General features: G+C 45.3%; 1 protein-coding gene across 8 annotated transcripts in view; it reads right to left on the minus strand.

Moving 5' to 3' along the window:
- The window catches only part of SLC8A3 (solute carrier family 8 member A3), a 126756-nt gene that overhangs the window by 90454 nt on the left and 19011 nt on the right, over positions 1-17291 (minus strand). For all 8 annotated transcript variants that reach the window (XM_036011488.1, XM_036011497.1, XM_028508231.2 and 5 more), the window contains exon 2: positions 14778-16623. In XM_036011488.1, coding sequence (XP_035867381.1) covers positions 14778-16561 — 1784 coding nt within the window. In that variant the 5' untranslated portion in view covers positions 16562-16623. The remainder of the gene's footprint in view (positions 1-14777; positions 16624-17291) is intronic.

A 17291-nucleotide genomic window follows, 5' to 3' on the forward strand; every position in this document is an offset into this window, starting at 1 on the left:
AAGGTCACCTTCTACCCAGGCCTGGGGCTACTCTCCCGAGAGCAGCCTGTCATATTCCCTGACACCGTCAAAGAAAGCTAGGATAATATTTCCCTCCACCTTCCTCCAGACAAGACTCCTTGACTTTCTATCTTTAGATCAACAGTCTCTTCCTTAAAGCTCACCTTGGGCTCAGAGAGGACTGTAACTACTGATGGGGGAAACTGAGCAAAATGCTGGCCCACATAGGTCAGAACAGCTGCGATGGGGTCAAGATTCTATTAATTACCTACTTAACTAATAACTAGCACATGACACACCTGAGGAGTAATTTAGCCTCAACACCATGTTAAGAAACTTTTGTAGAAATTACAGAAACGTTTGTAGTTGTGTTCAACCCTTTCAATAACCCATGAGGTGGGTACTATTATTATTTACCTTATACAGAGGAATGAAGTAAAAAGTTAGGTAACTTTCCCTGGATCGTATCACCAATCAGTAGCTAAGACTCCAAAGTGGTCTGTGTGACCCCCTAGTCTGAGCATTTAATCACCCTGCTGTATTACCCCACTGTGTGGATGTGGACTTCTACCCACATTGTTGCTCTCACACTTTCTTTGGTTATTGGCAATTTCACCGTGCAAACAACAAAACTCCCCAGTACTCACTCAGTGCCTGCCCTCTCTGCTATCAGTGCTGCCAGCTATGGCTTGTTTGCCCTCAGTTGTGCTCTAGCCAGACTGTCCTGGCTTTGCAGAGGGAGCAGATAACATACCTGCATATCAGGACAAGCTGACGACACACCTGCGTCTCTGGACCAGATGCAAGGCACCAGCAAACTCCAAAGGGAGAGATGATCTGAAGAATGGGACCCTGTGTTGCCTTCCCAGTCATAGGTTTAAAAACTCTTAACCATACAGTGAGGCATTGCTTTTAATGGTTCAAAGTTTAGCCATTGGAAGAATGGAAAATGAGGAATGGGCCTACAATTTGTGGAGCATCAGCCAGAGCCTCTGGGAAGTTGGGAACTACCCATGGACCAGGACTCAGGAGACTGGAAGATAGAAGGCCTTTATACTACCTATAATAATGTAACTAGACTGATAGGGTATGTAGCCTAGAGAAAGGGATCATTTTGTTTATTTTTTGGATGCTTACCTAACTTGCCAATGGGAATTGAAAGGTTTACTACCCCAGTCCACATGCAGCAAAGCTGTTAAATGTGCTCTGGCCTCCTCCTGCCTTGGGAGCTGTGGGTCAGCATCTTGAGGACAGGTGACCCTGGAGGAAGCACGTCTTTCTGCTGTCCTCTGACCACCTGACCACCGGTGTGAGGTCCCCCCTCACTGAAGCCTAGAGGAGGCATTATGCAGAGTTTGCATATTAGTTTCCTTCAGCTCCTGTAACAAATTACAGAAACTTGGTGGCTTAAAAACAACAGAAATGTATTCTGGAAGCTGAAGTCTGAAACCAAGGTGTGTCAATGGGGTTGATGCACCCTCAGAGGTTTTGAGGAAGAGTCTATTCTATGCCTGTCTCCTAGCTTCTGGTGCCTGCCCAAAATCCCTGGTGTCCTTTGGCTTGTAGCTGCACCACTCTGCACATTTGTCTCTGTTACCACATGGCCTTCTTATAAGGATACCGGGCAGAGGATCTAGGGCCCACGCTGAGTGTAACCTCACCATAACTAACTATTCAATACATCTGCAAGACTCCATCTCCAAATAAGGTTGCATCCTGACATTCTAGGTGGACATGAATTTGGGAGGAGGACTCTATTCAACCCAGGGCAGTTTGTCAGTGGCCTTTTTAGTAGATGCCACATATCAGGAGGGAAAGGATTTGAGTTCTTTTTTTTTTTCACTTTTTTTTACTTTTTAAAAAAGATTTTATTTACTTATTTTTTTAACATGATGTTTTTTTGTGTTTTTTTCAAAGATTTTATTTATTTATTTTTAGAGAGGGGAGGGAGGGAGGGAGGGAGAGAGAGAGAGAGAGAGAGAGAGAGAGAAATATCAATGTGTGGTTGTGTGGTTGCTGGGGGTTATGGCCTGCAACCCAGGAATGTACCCTGGCTGGGAATCGAGCCTATTTACTTATTTTTTAGAGAGGGAAGGGAGAGAGAAAGAGAGAGAGAGAGAAACATCAATGTGCGGTTGTTGGGGGCCGTGGGCTGCAACCCAGGCATGTCCCCTGACTGGGAATCAAACCTGCGACACTTTGGTTTGCAGCCCGTGCTCAATCCACTGAGCTACACCAGCCAGGGCTAGGATTTGAGTTCTTCAAGAGGAGGGCTAGAGTAGACCTCTATACATGTGGGGAGGTGAGTGGAGAGACCACTCTGAGCAGTGTCCATGTAGACTGAGGCACTGCCCCAGTATCTAAAACAATTTATAGAAATTAAGCCCCAAGGAGCCAAGACAGACATGCAGAGAACTGAGGCAACTTTCTTTATAGCTCAAAACAGAGCAGCCAGCCTTCCCTCTAAAGTGCACCATCTGAATTATCCAGGTAAAATGCCAGGTAACTCAAATCACCTCACTCCCCACTTCCACCCCCAAGCTAACCTGAAAAATGGGAAAATGCTTTTAATCTCCTTTCATCTCCCTTCTAACCCCCAGGAGGGCTGGGGGACATCCAGGGGCTCCAGCCATGAAATCAGAATGGAGCTCTCTCAGCCTCCCCACTCAGCCACTCTTGGAATAATCCCAGGCAAGAGAGCTTGTAGCAAAGAGTGGAGCAGGATGGAGTGAACCCTCACGGTCTCCCAAAGCGACCCTTTCTGCTAGTGGGGGCTCATTTCTGAGGCCTTTGGAGAAGGGCTGTGCAGCACTGCATCCAATCTGAGCTAAGCAGATTAGTTTCCTCCCAGCAAAAGGTTCTGGGCAGCTGAGCAGGGCACAGTGGCAGGGGGCTGTCATTACAAGACCCAGATAGGGCATAATTAGATGCTCCCTGAAGGGAGCTCCTAATTGAATTACAGGGTGTCCCCTGAGCATCAAAGGCAGCTCAGGAATAGACCCTCTGAGGAGCTGGTGCAGAGCAGGGCTCAGGGACATCCAAGCCCACAGGGCTCCATGGATCTCCTGAAAGTGGGAGGGGAGAGGAGGAAGACACAGAGAGAGGGGAATGGTGGGCACCCCTTGGATCTCATGTTTGAGGGATTCATTCCAGTCCCATGTTCCCTGGGCTTGCTGCAACCTGAAGGTGGTACAGAACCAGAGGACATGCCAGGAATTCACTTCATTCGTTCATTCATTCATTCATTCAGTGGACATTTTTGTGTGTGTGTTTCTTTGTAATGGGACACAGAGTGACGTACTCTGATAGACGCAGGGAAGAACCAGGTGCTGCTGTGGTCTGAGGGTATGATCTGCCTGGGGACCATATATGCCTGAGACCAACTTCTACTTATAGTTGGTGTGTGCCCCACAAGCCAAAGCTCATTATCCATTCTTAACAAGTCCTGAGTCGACTGGGGGGAGGGCATGTTGCACAATGACTCCAGTTCAAATTCAGTTTAATGACTCTAAACTGCATCCCAACAAAGAGGCAGGGGCTGTGCCTCTGTGTGATCACAGCCCTCAGGGTTCCCTTCTTCTGTAACACCTCTCCCACACACTCCTCTTCTCCACCTTACCAGGAACTCCCTGAAGACAGGGACTGTGCCTTTTCTCACTGTGCTTAACCCACAATATGAGCTCAACACATGTCTGCTAATTGCATCTTTAACGACTGACACTTGCTTCCCTGCCTCTGCTCTCCTGTGGCTTCTGGCCTCATCGTCTTGGAGGGCACTCATGGGTTTTCCAGGGGCTGCAACTGAGAACCTCCGGCTCTCTCCTCTCAGTGACCCCTCTAACCCTGGATGCCTTCAGATACCATAGACAGCATCAAAGGAGGACCCATGCATCTCAACACATGGTCCTGAGGCAGCCTTGTTTTATTCCCCAGGCAGCAGGCCAAAGCATCACCTGTTGGTATTTCCTGATGGTGAAGTGGCACAAACAAGAATCTTTTGTGTGTTGGCTTAGGTAAGGGTGGATCTCAGCCTTCAGTTGAGGGTGATGAATCCAGATTTCTGAGCTGGGCACTAAGGAATTTATTTGGCCCTTGCCAAACTCACTGGGCCTAGTTGCCCCTGAATTAAGAAGAAAGAAGACAACTTTTGATGTTCAGGAAGAAATATGGGATGTGCTCTTAGCTTCTTCCATATGAGAAGGAGAAAGCCTTCTGCTTTCAGCTTCATGACCTTATTCTGAGTCTAAAATATGTAGCACAGTGGAATGATCACGTGCTTTAGCATCAGAAGATCTAGGTTTTGTTTTACTTTTATCCTCATCCAAGGACATTTTTTCAGTGCTTGTAGAGAGGAAGAGAGAGAGAGAAATATCCATGCAAGACAGAAGTATTGATTGGTTGCCTCCTGCTTGCACCCAGACCAAGGATTGAACCTGCAACCTAGGTATGTACCTGACCAGGAATAAAATCTGCAACCTTTTAGCTACAGGGAGGTACTCCAACCAATTGAGCCACACCAGCCAGGGGAGAAGATCTAGATTTTGATACTAGATGCTAAGAGATACTAGATGTCTTAAAGAGCTCTCTTAAGAGCTCTTAAAAGCTCTGTGTTCTAGGGTCAATTACTTAATATTTCATAGACTTTATTAACTAATCTGAAGGAAATGATAATATTAATCCTAAAGGTATAACAATATCCTTGTACTTTTCTATATTTTCACATAAATATTAGAAGTTTTATAATATAAAGAAAATAACAACAGTAATATTTCCCCAAGATCTGAACAATAGTAAAGCCTAGGTAACCAAAGCTGTGCTCTATATTCTGATATTTTCTTTTTTTTTTATTTCAATCATTGTTCAAGTACAGTTTTCTCCCCCCTACTCCCATTGATATATTCTTTATAGGGGTGTCCAACCCACAGCCTGCAGGCTGCATTTGGCCCAGGATGGCTATGAATGCAGCCCAACACAAAACTGTAAATTTATTTAAAGCCTTTTTTTTTTTGCTCATCAATTTTCATTAGCATTGCTGTATTTAATGTGTGGCCCAAGACAACTCTTCTTCCAGTGTAGCCCAGAGACACCAAAAGGTTGCACACCCCTGAAAGTCTAGAGTATTATGATCCCCCATGGGGTCACTCTCATCAGAACAACTTTTAGCAATTAGAGCCTAGTGTTTTTAAAGCATTTTATACCAGTTAGTTCCTTTGAAAGTTGGCCCTTAGTTATGTTCTCGCTACTCCAATAGTCCACGCGGGTTAATTAAAATGTCATTTCGCTATGCTTTGGTTAGAATTATATTAACTGACTATAGTAACACTAGTTATCTTTCTCTATGTTTTATGAAAAAATGGAAATCCAACTAATTTTCAGCTAATAATCTTCTAAAACATGGGCTCCATGAGGAAGGGCAGATAATTAAAATGGCCTGCAGCAGGGATCTGGTTGGGAACCTCTGGTCAGCTTTACGAAACTCACTAGGTCAGTAGGGGTTCTAGAAGATTCTGGTCTAAAAAGGACATTATCTGCTTCGTGTGTCCAATGGGAATTTATACCCTTGTGGGTTCACCCAAGGAATAGAAGAAGGTTCTGTGTTATGCAGGATGAGGGAAAGTGTGATTCAATGAGTTTTCCCCATAAGGATTAGCCCAGTATTGGAGAGATAGTGGCAACTTCATGCTAATGAGGGAGATTCCTAGTTTCTTTATCCCATGAAGTTCTTTCCATGTCTTGTCCCCAGGCTAGTGCTGACAGACATTTGGCGTTTTCTTTTCACATCCACAGTTGAGCCCAGATACAGTGTCAACCATCCTTTCCAAGATGGCCCCCTAGACAGCCACTACTAACTGACTGCAGCTGACCTAGGAGGAGTCCTATTGTACACCCCAGCCCTGTGCCCTGGGACTTGGGCACCTGACAGTCACACACTGTGCCACCTGCAGATGAGAATGCTCTGGCTTCCGGGGAGTTCCTGGAAAGGCATCAAGTTACAGCCCCAAAGATAAAAATGGGGTGCCTGCTGGCTCCGTTGGAGTCCAGCTGACCAGCTGTCCAGCAGGGGAGGGGAGAGGCAGGAAAAGCTGTCATTCTATCCTGGGTCAGCATGAGTGGCAGGGAAGCTTTCTGTCTCTGTCTGGAACACAGGCTGCTCTGGAAACTCAAACCCAGGAAGAGGCTTTGAAAGTGACTCAGTACCCAAATAGTGCACCTGAAGATGACAGCAGATTATCTTCTGACGCTAGTATCTTGGAAAGGACAGAGCAGGGAAGGGTAAAGGGGGAGGAATGACCCTGGTAGCCTTGAGATTTGTGTCCCTGAGCATCAGGCTCTGAGAATGTTTTCTACTGACCTGGGCAGAAGCCAGCTTAATCTTGGCTGCTGAATCAGTGGTCAGCTTGATGAATCTGATGAGGCTGGGGGCTTGAGATGTGGCTATTTCTCCCATGCTCCAGCCTACTGCCTCAGCACAGACCCCTATAAAAACGATGCGCTCCCTGTGGCACTGCAAACCATGTGTACTATGTCAGTTTCAAAGTGATAGACTGTCTCACCTGGAACTTCCCTCTAAGTGATGTGCCCCCCACTTACTCAATTGCTTAGGTAGCTTACCATGGAATCCCCATGGCAACTTCATTTTTCCACCCCACCATCCAGTGTGGCTGATTACTGTTGGGGTAGAAGTGGGGGTGGGGAGGAGCTTAGCTTGATATAGAGCATCCAACATTTATCTGGCCAGTGGCCTTCACGTGGCCAAGTTGCAGAAATAACGGTGGGGCAGGGGCGGGGATCGGATTCTCTCTCATGAAAATCTGAGCTGGAAGAATAGAAATATCTTTCCAGGCAGGAGTTGAAAGCATATATGGAGGGAAGAGCCATGAGATAGTACTGTTGGCCCAACAGGTATCACTGCAAGCTGGAAGCTATATGGAGAAGGCCACAGGGAGTAGCGGAGACACTAGGAGGCAGAGACTATGGGGCCTAGCAGAGCCCCCTCAGCTTCTGATGGTTCTCTGGTACCAGTTCCAGTCTATGCTGGATCCTCACAACTCATCCTTCTTGCCTTAACACCCAGTCAGGCAAACACTTTGTGGTGAAGGAGAAAAGAGCACGTGGTTTGTTTCTGGGGAGGCACCAGTCTTCTTGGTATTATTGTAATGCTAGTTCTTTCTGTGGAAACCACAGGCCTTCTTAAGGGATATGCAGCTCACTCTTGATCACTCAGGGAAAGCATCAGGATCAGATGGCAGACAGAAGGCAACCCAACTACAGATGTCAACAGTGTGAAGAAAGGCAACACAGGGACTAGGATAAGAATAAAGAAGGAGACAGTGCTAATAGAAACATCAAGGGGAGGCAATGAGTGTGAGCAGGAGTAGAAGGCACAGCACCAATGTCCACAGCTCCTGTAGCATGCACAGCAGAGAAAGAAACAATGCAGCAGAAGATGCTCAGAAGAGAGAACAAGTGTAAGAGAAGGGTATACAAACAGAAGGTAAAGTATGAGGAGGGAACTAGAGATTGGCAGATATAAAGATCCGCAGATGAGGATGCTCTGGTTAGCCCTAGTGACAGTGGTACAGTACACCCTATGGCACCACAGCTCAGCAAGAGAGGGTCAGGTGGTGGGGACTTCACAAGGAGAACTCATATGAATCACACAAGGAGGAAACCAAAAGGACAACAAATCAAGACCAGGAGCTCCGGAGAAAGATGGACCACTAAGGAGAAATGGCAATATTGGTCATCCATAATCCATAAATTGTTCTGCTACTGTATGCTGAGTATTAAGTTACTGTCATGTCACTCATTCTGAAAGCACCAATGAATGAACACACAACAGAGTGTTGTTTGTATCATAAATAACTGGTTTTATGAAACCCAACAACCAAGTGGTAAATGAGCTGGGCTCAGGTGGGGACAGGTTAACCAGGTTGTATCTAGGTAGGTATGCTGACCCATAGCTAGAATGGGTCAGCATGATGCCACATCAATAGCTGAACTCAAATATAGACACATACCTATAGATGACTCAGTTTCATAAAGGCAAATTCTTCCCTAACAGGTGAGCTTCACTTTCAACTCTACTTTCTTCTACATGTATCCAGGTAAGTTCCTATTTGGGTACCCAGTAGGTGGTAGGGGTGGGAATGTAATTCCTATGAATGATGACTGTCCTACCACCTGAGAATGTTTATATCATATGCTTTCCTTTATGGTCACTTAGCAAAACTCTCAAAGCATTTGATTCCTCCAAAATGCTTCTGGACTATACAGAATTTAAATATAGGAACTTGCTATATTTGCACATCAAGGAGTCCTCTCTCCCCAAATATCAAGTATATACTACTGGCTCTCTGCCAGGGCTTCCTATTGGGTTCTGGAAGCACAATTTAGTTTCTCTTTTTAAAAATAACAAGAAAAACTACACCTTGAATAAACTGAAGCCCACGGCTCTCAGTTTCTACTACCTTCCTTATGGAGTTGACGGGGGCACAGCCACGAGGTGGAGAAGGAATGAGCGCTCATACACCACCCAAACACATCTGGGGAACTGATGAAAGCCTGGACAACACCGACGAGTCCTCCCCACTCACCCGCCTCACTTCGCCCACATGTCCCTTTCTGTCACTCATGTCAGTGAATGAGGAAGTTTGACCTTAAGAGCCAGAAGTCAAGACAAAATAAGCAAGGCTATGGCAGATCTCCATCGGTTCCTCTTTATTATTACTGCCTGAAGTCCCAGCGAGCACCTCTCCAAGCAGGGTGCAGGAGAGCCTGCTCTGAGGATCAGACTGTTTCATTTTCTGACTGGCCAGTCATGTGGTCATCTCCAACCACAATGTGCCTTTCTCCTGAAACCAACCTACATTGTCCTTTGTAGACTCTCCAACCCTGCAACATTGAGTTTTCTGGAGAATGAATTAATACGAGAAGACCAGGGGCGGGCACTCTGGATGCTCTGCTGCATATGGTCCCTGACCAAGTCAGGTAGAGGGGGTGGTGCCTGATCCAGTGTTGCCAGGGGATACTGCACCCTGGGGCCTAAAACAAATTAACTGGGAAGGCTCTGGACTTGTGCTTATTGTTGCAGACATATGAGGTTTAAGTAGACTTGGGGTGCTTTATGGACCCTGGAGTTGGAATATGTCCTCCTTTGATACAATCTTTGGCAATTTCAATAATTGAGAAGAAAACAAAAAAAAAATTATCAAGGCATGGGAACTTTATGGACACAACACCCAAAGCTCTGCTAAAAAGGCTACACAGCTCTCAATCACTGCTTTGGGCCCAGAATGGGGAGAAGTGTCGGTGAGCAGCCCACTTGAAATGTTCCACAGTGCTGTTACGTTCCCCCATTCAACAATGGGCTTGGCTACGGAGTCCCTTCTTCAGGACAACTCTAGGCCAAGTACATAGTTCCACTGTGAAGCCATGGGTCCTGGTGACTGACTATTTACCTAAAGCTGAGGAGAGATCTTGTTATTGGAACCCAGGCACCACATGAAGGCAGAGGTGAGGAACAAGGGAGAGATGCCAGTCCGTGGAGAATTATCACTACATCCATCTGACTCTCACCCTCACTAAGCTTGCTGTCTGGGACCCCAGAGGCAAATCATCTCCCTGGGTGGCAGGGAAGAAACTATCCTAACACTTGTCTGAGCCAAAGGGAAAGAAAAGAAAAGCCTACTGTGTTTTAGACAAATCAGAGAATGTTCAAATTGTGTCCTGGAGCAACTGCACATTTTTACAGACTTTGATGGAAAGATTCCTAAGAGTTGAAACTTCAAGGAGAAAATACCCCTGGAAAAGGATGGCCTGCATCATTTTGGGGGGAAAATTTCATAATTTCATAGAACAAGGTCTTGTCTGCAATTTCCCAGCACTGCCTGAAAGATGTCCCAGCTACACTTGCCACTTTTCTCAGTAAAAGAGTGCCAAGAGAAACTTTTTATTTTTTTTTTAAATTTCTACGGGCTCAACATTTTCCTTCTTGAACAGTCCCAAGGTGAACTGAGAGATTTAAAATAGTCCATAATATATTCCTAGTGTTAGTTAACATATTAGTCACATAATATTCTTGGATTTATATTTTCAGAGTGTCTTCCACACAAGAACTTCCATATTCTTTCCAAAGTTAGCATTTTTCTGGTGGGTTAAAATAAAATAGAAAAGTCCAAAGAGGGGGGGAGATATTAAATTGGTAGCTTTCAAAAACTCCTTTCCAACACTAACTTCCTTTCACATATAACTGTATGATCTTGGACAAGTCACTTTCCCTCTCTGGATCTCAGTTTCATAATTTGTAAAAGAAAAAAAATCCATCAGATACCTTCCAGCTTGAACAGTCTAATTTTGTTGGAAAATCTGTGGCACAGCTACTGCTCCCTTCTTCTTCGAAAGTGGCCTATGCTATTTAATTACAGCAGACCTTGGCATTTGCATATTTGACATCTGTGGCTTTGACTATTCCCAGAGACCCCAAAGGTCCATGAGCTGCAGTAATCTGTTATTTTGCAGAGACGGGCTGTGAGCTGGGGATACAGGAGCCAGTCACGTGTTTAGTGAGTGAGATTAACATGCAGGCAGAACCCACACCTCCCTGAAGTTTTACTCTGTCTGCAGTAGCCTCAAAGGCCACAGTTCTCATAATGTACTGTAGTGGTAGTCGTAAAGGTTGGGGATTCTTCCAGATCACGAAGACACAATAGTATCCCTCTCTCAAATGCCAAGAGTTTATTGTAACGTGGGTTTAAAGTAAAGTAATCATGTACCCACCCCCAGTCACCTACTTCACTACTACCTCCCGATGAAGGTGACTTAAAAGACTTTAGTGGTGTGATACACACAGCAGAGAGATTTTATTCCTCTTCTGTTGAACTTATCACTACCGTACCACTTCTCCCACGTGTTCTGATTTGTCTGTATGCCTGTGTCCTCTCCACTGGAGAAGAAGATCCTTGAGAGCTGAGATGCCAGCTTGTCTTATATTAATTATCCATATCTCCCAAATACCTAGTACGCAACAGATATTTAGTGAATGTCTACTGAGTGACTGAGCACCTTCTATGAGCAGGCATTTTGTTAACAGTGCATTTTCTTCATATTTGTGTGTAATACTTAATTACACCCCTGCAAGATAGATATTATTACTCCTATCATTCCAACAAAATATCTGGGACTCAGGTGAAGTGACTTGCTCAAAATGATACAGCTGGTGAGTGATGGATTCGCATCTGTCTGTCAGACTCCAAAGTTCATGTTCTTCCATCTTACCATCCTTGAAGGAGTAAAGTGTAAAACCAAGTAAGTGAATTCCCAGACCCAATATTATTGGTGGAGCACAGCCCTGGCTTCAACCTGGATAGATTTAGAGGAGTGTGGTGAGGGCAAAACTGACAATGCTGCCAGGCCCGGTAGCTACATAAAATGAAGCCACATGAAGAGAGAGGGATGAGAAAGTGGACTTGTTGCAGGTATCACACAGTTTCTCTCTAAGAACCTGAGGCTGTCCATTTCAGTTTGCAGACTGGTACTGCAATTAGCAGGGTATCCGGTAAGAGCTGGGTTCTAGCTTAGCTGGGGTTGAATTGGACCTGGAGCTGGAAATTTCAGTAGGAAGTGGAAAGCAAGCACTCATGATTCAATTAAGCAAGTCATTTGAAAAGTCACATTCCTTCCTGAGGCTCACAGTTTGCTTGAGAGATTTGGAGCCTTTCAACTCTAAGGTGGGAACAGCAGTATTGCAAGCTTGTTAGAAATGCAGAACCTCCAGCCCTACTCTAGACATTTTGAAACATAATCTGCATTCTAGCAAGATCCCTGGGTGGTTCATCAGCACACTAAAATCTGAGAAACACCACTCTAAAGAGATTCCAAGGTCCTTGCTGGTTCTCTAATATTTTAATCTTTTATGAGTTTACACTGGGAATCTTCATGGTGGTCAAAAAACTAGCATGCTTATTAATGAGGGTCACATCGAAATCCAAGTAACATGATCACTTCAATGAAGTCTTCTGAAGATTATTGTTAATGCATTGACATCACTATTAATGGCCTCATTCACTGAGCACATACCATGTACAAGGAACATTGCATACAATATCTTGAATCATCATAACAGTCCTGCAAGGGAAACATTATCCCCATTTTACCAATGAGAAAATAACCCCATAAATTAATAAAATTCCCCCAAACTACATGGTTAAATCAATAGCAGAGACAGAAACCTAACCCAGAGAACTTAGAGTCCATGGTTTTTCTGCTACATTATACTGCCTCTAGTAAAATTACAATTTAAAATGTCAAGCCCTGGCTGGTGTGGCTCAGTTGGTTGGGCACTATCCCACAAGCAGTTCGATTCCTGGTCAGGGCACATACGTAGGTTGCAGGCTTGGTCCCCAATCAGAGCATGTACAGAAGCCAGCCAATCAATATTTCTCTCTCACACCAATGTTTCTCATACTCTTTCTCCATCCCCTTCCCTCTCCCTAAAATTAAAAAAAAAAAAATTAACTAAGTATCAAGCATAGGGTTGTGATGTGAGGAGAGATTAGCAGGTTTTGGACTTATTCTTCTGCTAAGAAGACCAAAGGGGCAGTCTAAGTCTACTGAAGTCTAGAAAATAATGCAAAGGAATAAATGGGAACACAGACTTGTTCACTAAACCCTAGGATACCTGGATCAGAATCTCAAATCTGTTGATACACATTTAGAACCAATCACTCAGAAGCTGATTTATGTTTTCAGCTTGAAAACATAAACAGGAAGGTTTAACATATTCAGAGGTCCTAGGTGCACAACTGATTGTTAATGGGACAGAGAAACTGGGAGCCAAGCCTCTATCTCCCAAAAACTACCCCTCAGTGCCCTTGGTAGACAGGTACTGAATTGGAGAAACCACAAGACTATCAAATTATGGCCAATACTGTGGTCTTGATGTCATTTAATACCCAAGAATAACCTCTTAGATACTGGCAGTGCCATAAATGCATAAGAAATTTCAGAATGTCTTCCCAGGGAGGGCCTGTCCTTCATTCACATGTATAAACCCTCTCCCCCAAAGCACATATAAATGGGCAGTATTCTCTAGAAGGCACATGTTTTTATTTATGCTAACAAATGACTATCTTTCCCAGTAAAGTGACTAAATAGAGCTCCAATAAATCAATTCATCAATGGCTATTTCCCTTCAGGAGACAACATTCCCTATCCCACCTTTGGCTAGTGCAAACATGACCTACAGTGAGCGGTACATGTCAGTGGTACAGAAAATCCTAGAGCTGGGAGGAACAGCAAAAAGATCTGACCCTGCCTCTAGGTATGCAAAGTGTTGTTATTCCCACTTTACAGATGAGACAGTTTACTTCTAGAGCTAAGACTAAACAACTTGCCCAAAGTCACATTATTAGGAAGAAACTGAGGAAGGCCAAGAACAGTATCCCAGGGATGACCCACTCAGCTCTGTTGCCAGCAGAACCCAACCCCTTCTGAGCTCTGTCCCAAGGCTGGACCTGGGAAGCGGCTCTTCTATGACATCTCTCCCTTGGTTCTAAGGACACCCTTCTCCATGAGTTCCTTCCTTTGCTCTTCTGGAAGTTGTATGTTTTCATTTCCCACAGAAAGTGTTTTCAGCAGGTTCTTGGAGCAGTTTGACATCCCCCTTTCCTATAGAGTTCTCCTTTGCTCTTTGCACCTTCTCCCACTACTGCATATTGCTTGTGGACACAAGCAGGAATTCAGAGACAAGGTTCTCCTTTCTCATCCCCATCCTTCTTGGCCACCCTGGACGGTCTACCCTCCCATAAGCTGAAGGTCCTGGGGAAAGTCATTCTGCTTTCTTCTTCACAGCTCTCTATCTGAAAAAGGGCAGAACACGCAGTGCAAGGAGTTTCCATGGGGAGAGTTACTGAGGCAATAGACGTGTGACACCCACAGCGTCAGGAGGACTAAATGGGGCAGTAACCTGAAAACTATTTCAGGAGAATTCCGGACTGTGAACACAGAAGATGTATTTCACCCCACAATTCTTAAGAGGCTTCTCCTTCACTGCTTAGCCAGACTTTTGGAGCTTAGGCCTGTGACTAAAGACAGGTAGCTACTGCCCTGGGGGCTCTGCTCCTCCAACACACATCCAGTACTCAAGCTGGCCTGACCCATCTCACCTAGACTGGGCAAGCCTCATAAGATAGGCCGTGGGCATTTAAACAAATTGCTGAGTTTCCATCAACTTTGCAATTTCCAAATTGAAAGAGAGGTGCCTCAAATCTGGTTACACACTACAACTGCAATATGGCACTGAAAAAAAAAGGCAATGCCACTTGCTTTCTTGAGGATGTCCTGATTGGGCTACTGCTGTCTCAGAGTGCAAAGGATTTGCTTCAAGGCTCATCTAAGCCCTTGGCATGAGGAGAGAAGGAAGGAGAGACCCAAACGGTCTCCTAGCTCTTACTTAGTCATAAGAATTCTTCAAAATCTGATATCAAAACTCTGTCACCCCACACTCCACCAGCCATCATGTTGAGTTTCAGTGGATAAGAATCTGTATCCTTAGATCCTGCCATTGGATTCTTTGCCCAGAAACAATTTCAAGTGAGAAAACTGAAGGAGAGTTTGGGGGCAAAACTTCCAGTAGTGTCTGCTGATCCTGCATACCTGTGATGGAACCAGAGTTCAACATTAACACAAATACAAGGAACATTTTAAAGAGCAGTACAGAAGGACAGAAGGATATGGCAAAGGATGGGCAGGGGATAGAATACTGAAAGGTTACTTACACAGTTTCATCATTCTTGAACTCCAGCTCCCCATATGTGTCTTCAAAATCCTCACCACCACCCTTGGCTGTCCCTTCTACTGTCCTAAAGGGGACGATGACTGTGCCCCGGGCACCTGATGTCCGCAGAACCTTGACCTCCATGACACCAATACTCTCACTGACATGAATAGTGTCACATTCAAAAGTGAAGATGCCTGCATGGTCATCATCCAAGATAGTGACAGTGGCCACACAAGGAGACACCAGGACAGCCCGAGGCAAGGGAAGACTATTAAGCATAGGTGGAGACATCCCCTCCTCTGGCTGCTCCTCCTCTATGCGGACATTGCTCAACCTGACAAAGAAGTGTTCATCCTCCTCAAAAATGTCATCATCGATGATGCCCACAGAGAACTCCTTCTGGGTCTCTCCTGGCTTCAGAACCACGGTGCCCTCTGTGAATTCATAGTCAGCTCCTGCATTGGCAGAACCATCCTCTGTTTTGTAGTCCACATACATGGTCTTGGATGTGTCCCCCCCTTTCCTCACCACTGTCAGGAGGACAGCCCCACAGTTCTCCAGGCACTGGTAAGAGCACGGGTCAAAGAAGACCTTGGAGACAAAGTCCTCAGGCTCATCAGTGTGCACCTCAGTCATGCTGGAAGACTTTTTGGCTTGTTCTGCAGCATGTTTCTTCAGGATATTGCCTGCGCCAGTCATCATACGGGTGGCTTGAATCCGGTAGAAGGCGCGGCTCTTCTGTTGATGGGAGAGAGCATAGTAATTCGCCATCTCTACCAGCTGATCTAAGTCCTTCTCTGGGTGTTTTTGCTTTAGATCCTTAAGAATCCGGATCATCTCCCTGCGGGACTCATCCACTTCCTTCCCTTCCAGGGGCACCAGATGCCCATCTAGGAAGTGGGAATTCATCATTTTCCCATCCATCTCAATGCCCTTGGGGTGGTCACCCTCTGTCTCTATGATAATTCCTCGGTGTTTATCTGTGCGGTACTTTTTGTGCATGTATTTGTAGAAGAGCAGTCGCCTATCTGCCACCCAGGCCAGAAGGACACACACTGGAAAAAAGAAGAGAGTGAGGAGGCCTTCCCAAACCTGGACCACACCAGGAGAGAAGACTGCCAGGATCATATAGAGCCAGATGTAGGCAAAGATGCTCCAGGCAGCAGTGACGAAGAAAACTCGCAGGTGCTTGATCTTGCGAGTCTCTCCATCGGGGATCACATACACGCAGAGGCCAATGATGATGAACATATTGAAGGCTGCACTGCCTACAATGGTAGAAGGTCCTAGATCACCAGCAATGAACCCATGACCACACACCTCAATTAAAGAGAGGAGGATCTCAGGAGCAGAGGAACCCAGGGCCATAAGCGTCAGGTTGGAGACAGTTTCATTCCACACCCGAATCGTTGTTGTGCTGGTCTCTCCATTGGGCTTTTTGATAGTCACCTCTCTCTCTTGAGAAGTGATGACTTCAATAGATGCCATGAAGCGGTCAGCAATGATGGACACTCCAAGGAACATGTATATCAGGGCCACAAAATAGACAATGACCCTGGCAATCTTATCCCCAAGGGAAGGGTTCTCAGGGTACCAGATTGGCAAGATAACACCCTCCTTGCAGTCCGAGGACCCTGAACAGGACTCATTGTTTTGCCCTGTGCTGGGCACATCCCCTGAGCCACCAGCCTCTGCCCGAAGACCATTCAGGAAGAGCACAAAAGTAATCAGCCCAAAATGGAGGAAGGCAGAGGTGAGAGGCTGCAACCTTAACCACGCCATACACGAGACTTAGCCACTGGCTTCCACTGCAGCACCAATGGTCCTCCTGATGGGCCAGAGACCTAGAAAAAAACAGAGGCAGGAAAAGGGATGAGGAAAAGGGAGATGGCAAATGGCAGGTTCCCACCAATACAAACTGATATTTCACCTCAAATGACATATTGCACTAACATATGGGACAGTCTCTCACTTGGAAAAATACTTATCAGTGGGAGGCACAAATAGCTCCTCTGTCCTCAGGACCATCTGGTGGAGACTCAGTTGAAGAATGGCTTAAAATAGCCAGGAATGTTGGTAATAGAAACATAAGTGATGCCCATCTTGTCCTGTCCCCAACCCTACTGTTATCTGTGAGAGTTCTAAAGAATTGACTTAAAATAGGCCAAGAATGACCTAAATTTTTGTCCCCACTTATACTATTTCTAGGGTTTCAGCCTTCTTTACCTCACAGTCATCATACTCACGAATCTTGTACAACATAGGTTTGCAAGAGCATATATTAAATTGAACTTTTATCATGTGCTAACCTCCAACATAGAACACCTTGTCTGTGTGTAGTTGAGCCCACTTAGGAGAAACTCCTTCTCTCAGTGCAAAACTTCTGCAGGCAAGCTGTAATTATGAGATTGCTGGGGAAATCAAAGGAGGTTATTCCGTGGTGAGTGCTACCTGCAGTGTAGCTAATCCGAGGGCCTGTAAACTGTGCCCAAGACATTCAGCAAAACAGACT

Source organism: Phyllostomus discolor, chromosome 1, assembly GCF_004126475.2.
Source record: "Phyllostomus discolor isolate MPI-MPIP mPhyDis1 chromosome 1, mPhyDis1.pri.v3, whole genome shotgun sequence".
Taxonomy (NCBI): Eukaryota; Metazoa; Chordata; class Mammalia; order Chiroptera; family Phyllostomidae; genus Phyllostomus; species Phyllostomus discolor.